Consider the following 6,031-nt stretch of genomic DNA (forward strand, 5'->3'; position numbering starts at 1 on the left):
TATGGGAGGCTGAGCCTGAACTCCTGGCATCACAGCATGGGGCGCCATTCCACACTGCTGCTGCTGCTTGATTCGATATTCCTCAATGAGCTCCGCATGCTCCTTTTGCTGTTTTCTAATCTGAAAATTTAAAGCAGACATTGCTCATCTTTAAGTTCCATGCGTATGGCACCTAAAGCATGCAGGATGTATTACATGGGAAGTTATGATTGTGAAAGGTAAGGCTTGTCCAGGATTAGCACTGAAACAATCTCAGTTGTAATTTTGCTTAATTTCGCTAAATACTCATCATCTAAATAAAAATATCATCCTCACCATAATTATTAATTTTTGCAATACTCTTAATTTTACTAACACCACTAATACTATTACCATAGTGTCTAGAAGTCTGAGTCATGGAGCAGGATCTCTTGTACTGGGCTCTCTCTGTAAATGCCCAAACTCAAACTGCTTTTAGGCACCACCAAAGTCTCTCTGTTGGCTGTCCAGGGATTGCAGACACCTAACAGGGCCCTTGTGAATCACCCTTTTGGGGCAGGAACTCAAAATTTGAAGTGCTGCAATGCCCCAATTAAGGTACACCTTGGTCACTACAGAAAAACAAGCAAGCCCCCTTAATCTCTGTGCAAACCTCTCACAGATAGCTGTGGGGGAGCCACTATGGATTGAAAGAAATTTTAAGCCTTTAGATTACATCATAGCCTGTAGAGCATTAAATCAGACCCCTCCCTCTAAATGAATTTGTTACCTTGACTTTAGGTCTAAGAATAAAGCCTGGTTCTTACATTGGCACTTAAGTTCTCAGGTTTCTTTTCAAATGTATCTATTTTGCAGTGACAGGTGACATGCAGCAACTTCTCTATTCGCTTAGGAGTTTCTTCTTTTTCACCAGAGAAAAAGATCATGCTCAAGTTGTAAATGAAGGCATGTAATGGAAGAGGGTATTCAAACTGCAATGCATGACACAGATGGCATACAACTACCAAATTATTCTGGCAACCTGAGAGAAAAGCTTGAGTCACCAGATTTCTCCATCTTGAAACAGAGCAGTGTATTTCAAGACACTGTTATTTTTGTACAATTCACAGTTGTCTGAATGTATGCTCTTTATACACGCAGACTTTCCTTTGCACTGCTGCTACACAGCAACTCTTACCAGACTCTTAAAGCAGCTCCCCTTCTCTATTGCTTACCGTCGCTGAACATTTTCTCCCAAGCTCTAGCAATGCTACTAAGCTGAAACTATGAAATCTAGCGTTGAGTCATTCCTAGGGACCTACCAATTTGCAGTTTTACGGATTTTGTGGATTCTGTGAAATCCGACATTGCCCTGGAAATCTGGGCAACGCCTGCGAAATCCCTCGGGGAAATAAATAAATTAATAGATAAACAAACTTAGGGAAAAGAAAACGCTGGCTCCTAGAGGGGAAGGAAGGGCTGCCCATTTGAAGGGCTGCAGGCAAGATGGCTGCAACCCCTGCTGCTGATTGGCTGCAACAGCCGCCTGTCTTGTGGCCCTGCCCCTCTCCACCAATCGGTTGGGGGGGGGGAGGGGCACATGACATCCCTAGCAACTGATCTGAAGGGGCGCGGCCACAAGGGCCACTCAGCCAGAAGCATGGAGGGGCCTGCTGTGCTCCACCTGTGTTCTGCCCTCGAAATCAGGAGGGGGAGGAGGGGACACCCCTGTGAATTAGGAAGGTATTTAGTCATTAAGGTGTGTGAAAGGTGAGCAGTTATTTGAGTGTTTTCCTTTCTGGGGGCTGCACCACATTTAACAATCACAAATCAAAGCAAACGGCACTCCAACATGACCACAAGCCATGCCAAACAGGAACAAGGACCAATATCAGATTACACCTGAATAATCAGAATGTGGGAGAGATGAGATTATTTATTTATTTCTAAATCGCTACCTGTTCAAGCTGTTTCTGGACCATACTCTGCTGCTCAGTTACTTGCTTAAGCTGTTCTGCATCTTCTTCGGGGAATTCCCGACCAGCTTTTTTGGCTGTGCGCTGTTTTGCTGAGAGAGCTTTTTTTGATTTTCGGTGTGCTCCAATTTGATCTTCAAGATATTTTTGTTGCATCTGAAGAAGCTGTTGCGTTTCTTGCAGCCATTCTTCATATTGCTTTCTTTGAGAATCATCTGAGAGGGAAAGTAAATCATAGTATGCACTAATCTTATGCTATGGGACCTACTTATAAAAAGATTTATTTTTCTACTTTTATTTCTTCCTATTTGTGATTGTCAAGACTCTTTAAGCAGAATACAGAATTTGAAATCACAGCATTTATTAAGAATACATGATGAGAAACAGCTTTTAACACAGCTCTTTCAAACCCCAAATATGACTGAAGCTTACTTAAGATGCAAATAAAAGAAATTGGCTCCATTATTCTTCCCATCTTTTAACCAGCCTCCTGATGGAGGAAAACCCAACGAGAACAGGTGAGTCTGACCCTCATTATGTTTGCAATCTAGTGGATCAAGAACAATTAACCCCTTACATCAAGGGCACTCTACTGTTGGCCCTGTCATATTCAAGCTTCAGATGAACACAAACATACGGTGAGAAGCATTAGCTCAGACAGGAAAGATATAAACTATGTAAGGCTTAACAGGGTAGTTAGGGAAAGCGGTGGTTCGCTGTGGTAGTCTGAAGTCAGGCAGAAGGTAGGTTGGACTGGCACTTTACAGACTAACTAAATTCACATACATTCTCTGATTTAGTTTATCTACAAAATGCAAATCTACCCTGCTTTCTGCCTTAGTGGGATAAAAACAACACCTTAGCACTTCACCTGAAATCAATGGGTAGCTGGTCTAGTTTACAGAGCACTGGGGTAATAAGCAGAAAAGGGACAGAAAGAGAGTTGTGTCCAGTAATGGATCAAAGAATCTCACTTGAGACCACAGCTGGTGGTTAAAGCTGTCTTCAATGAGTGGAGCCTTAAATATAAGATGACTAGAAAATGGAACACATCTTTGGTATGAAGTTAAGGGATTCAGCTCATTAGATTGCATGAGATGTTTGCACTCAAGAATTTACAGAATTAGAAACTGAAACACAAACTGCTGTTTAAGGACTATTCCAAGTCACTGCAATAAAACAAACTTGAAATGTGTTGCAAGTGTATTTCAATAGTGCTTTTTTATTTGTCCCCTATACAGAAAACACTTTCTCTCAATCCTTGATGCATCTCACAGCTATATACATTCTCAAGGGAAACCAATTCCTTCAGTGCTGAACTAGATCTGTTACTCATAATATAGCCCAAGTGACAACTGAGTGACAATGGTAGAGAATAACTGCAGATATGGAGGGAAGTGAAAATACAGTAGTGAAATAACATAACTTTGAGAAAGAGAGAGAGAGAGAGAGAGAGAGAGAGAGAGAGAGAGAGAGAGAGAGAGAGAGATTTTCAGAAGTGCTCAGTGTTAACCTAATTTATGCCTCAGAAGTTGGCAAAAGCTAAGTGTTAATGAAAATACCTCCAAGAAATGTAGCAAGAACTTGTGCTTTCCAGTAACCAGAAAGAGGGAATCTAGCTACTTCCATCTTCTTTTTATTAAGAAGATTATGGGATTTTTGGACACATAGAAGTTATTTGGCTACAAATAAGAAATTAAGTAATCTCTCTAGGTAGGGGTTATAATGGCTTGGGAGCAGTGGAAAAATTAGGTACGTCAACAAAACATTTCCAGGTGTTTCTAAACTGCCCATTGCAGATGTAAGCATTTTTTCTCTAAGATAGTTTCCTCCTCCAAGTTTTTATTTCTGGCTTTTTTTCTTTTGACTAAGAATGATTCAAAAAAGTTTCTCCGTAAATTAAAACAATCTCTGTTAACTCAGATCATATAGTTCCTATATAGATCAACAAAATATTAGATTTATGGGATAACTGTCTGTAATTTAAGAGCAGAGCTAACTTGTATGCTAATCTATGAAATACTATTATATAACTTAATGTGACTGATACTTTATAATGCAAATATGTACAACCTCCCTTCTCTCCTTGAGATCTTTTGGGGATATATTTTCTAGACAAAAGAGCAATAAAAACTGCTGCTATTGTTTTAATATCTCATGTCTTGTCTTTTGTTATAAATTAATATTATAATTACATTTTTTTTTACATAACAGATGATTACTGGAACTAAATTGTAATATAAAACTCTGAGCTCATATACAATAAATTGTGATATCTGTACTTACTGACAAAACCTGGACCAAAATTTGGAGGATTAGGTCGTGAAATCTGAGGTGTTAAATTTCCATCCTAAAAATATCAAAGAATGTATATAAACAAGCGGATTAAGTCATAATTTGATTAAACATAGACATCGTATAAAAACACTTCTGCTCTTGTATCAAATTGTGTTACCTGCGTGATTGGTTGCTGTATAAGATTTTGGCCTTCGCTGGTCTGCGTTCCTGGCATTGGCTGACCCACAAAGGGAAACCTATTGATAGGAAGATAAGCTATAATTTTGACTTGAAAGCACTAAGCATTTTAGTACAGTGGCAATATTTCAAATCATACCTGATGCAAAATAAAACTTCCAAATATTTTGCACACATTTGTTGGAACTACTGCATTTTAAGTATTTGCAAACTTTCTTATTCTGCACTGTAATGATATGCTCTTAATGCAAACTTTGGCCCTTATGGCACACAATGGGATGATTTAAGAACGGCAAGGTGTCCTACAGTAGGAACTGCCTGGCTTTGGCTAATGCTGATGATTCAGAAGGGCAGATGATTTTATAAGAAGCCTCTATATCTGTGTTTTAAAAGTTATCCAAGATAAAAAATTAAAACTAAACGTGCTTAGATACAGGGTGATAAACACAGTAAAATACCTGGGAAGATCAGGGTAAATAGCATTTGGACCTTGGGAGTGGTTTTATAAGAGGCCTGGCCACCAGACTCTGACATGGTAGCTCCAATGAGCAACAATGTACCAACTCAGAGGACTTTAATCATGAGAAGAGGACAAAAAAGAGATGGAATTACATGGGAACCTGGTACACAGATCATGTTATGTTTATTTAATATAACCAATTCCTATTATTCCCTCTAAAATCAGACGGATAAACCAGGCACATAATTAATCCAGATGTTTCAGACGTGAACTAAAACAACATGCCCCAGCAAAAGTTTCAGTTTCAGTATAGTGCCCTATCCACCTGGCCACATTTCCTTCCATCATTGGCAACAGCCCTGTACCAGCCTGGAGTATGAGCTAGATGACAAAACAGGCCTTTTCCACACTAATTCCTTTGATTCACTGTTTACACTTGGGCAGATCTACTGACGTGTTGGTGAAAAAGGGACTTTTTTTTTACTGCACTGATCCTTGTACACCTCTGCCACAGCAAAGTTGTATAAAATGTTTTTGTTGAAATTCATCCAGGTCTTCTTCTTAGCTTTCTTACTTGCTAATTTCAAAACAGGCCATCATCTACAACATGGTGAACTGTAAGTGTGGTCTTTATGAGGAAGCATCTAGTTTCCAATCCATGGTTGCCAGTGACTAAAATATAATAATGCTTTGCGTTTATTTTTGCTTTACTTTAAACAGCAGCAGCATCTTTACCTACCTGTTCATGACCATTGGTGGCATCCCCATATTGCTCTGTGCCATTACTTTATTGATCCCTTTAAGAGCTACCATTTTTGCTTTCATTATGGGATCAGTGATGGTATCAAAATCTATGAAATAAAAACAGTAAAGAATAAATTACAGATGCACATTTTTATTTTGTTGAAGTATAATGCATGTGTGCACCCACAAACACACACTCACTCTTTCACATGGTCACTAGGGCTGTCAAACGATTAAAAAAAACTGATTGCAATTAGTTGTGCGATAAAAAAAAAATAGTCACAATTAATCGCAATTGTAATCACACAGTTACAACTCAAAATGATGTGCAGAAAACTCAAAACATACAAAATTACGTAGGTACGTTGTATAGTTGGAGGATGGGTGTAGGGTATATGTGGGAATTTGTGAAGGTGTG

General features: G+C 38.9%; 1 protein-coding gene across 6 annotated transcripts in view; it reads right to left on the bottom strand.

The window, feature by feature from the left end:
* Positions 1 to 6,031, bottom strand: part of KMT2C (lysine methyltransferase 2C) — a 246,640-nt gene that overhangs the window by 60,794 nt on the left and 179,815 nt on the right. For all 6 annotated transcript variants that reach the window (XM_019508137.1, XM_019508136.1, XM_019508134.1 and 3 more), the window contains 5 exons: positions 5,609 to 5,720; positions 4,390 to 4,468; positions 4,221 to 4,284; positions 1,917 to 2,149; positions 16 to 120 (listed from right to left, as the gene is read on the bottom strand). In XM_019508137.1, the coding sequence (XP_019363682.1) occupies positions 16 to 120; positions 1,917 to 2,149; positions 4,221 to 4,284; positions 4,390 to 4,468; positions 5,609 to 5,720 (593 nt within the window). The remainder of the gene's footprint in view (positions 1 to 15; positions 121 to 1,916; positions 2,150 to 4,220; positions 4,285 to 4,389; positions 4,469 to 5,608; positions 5,721 to 6,031) is intronic.

The sequence above is a fragment of the Gavialis gangeticus genome, unplaced genomic scaffold (genome assembly GCF_001723915.1).
Source record: "Gavialis gangeticus isolate Ggan-Ray unplaced genomic scaffold, GavGan_comp1, whole genome shotgun sequence".
Classification (NCBI taxonomy): domain Eukaryota; kingdom Metazoa; phylum Chordata; order Crocodylia; family Gavialidae; genus Gavialis; species Gavialis gangeticus.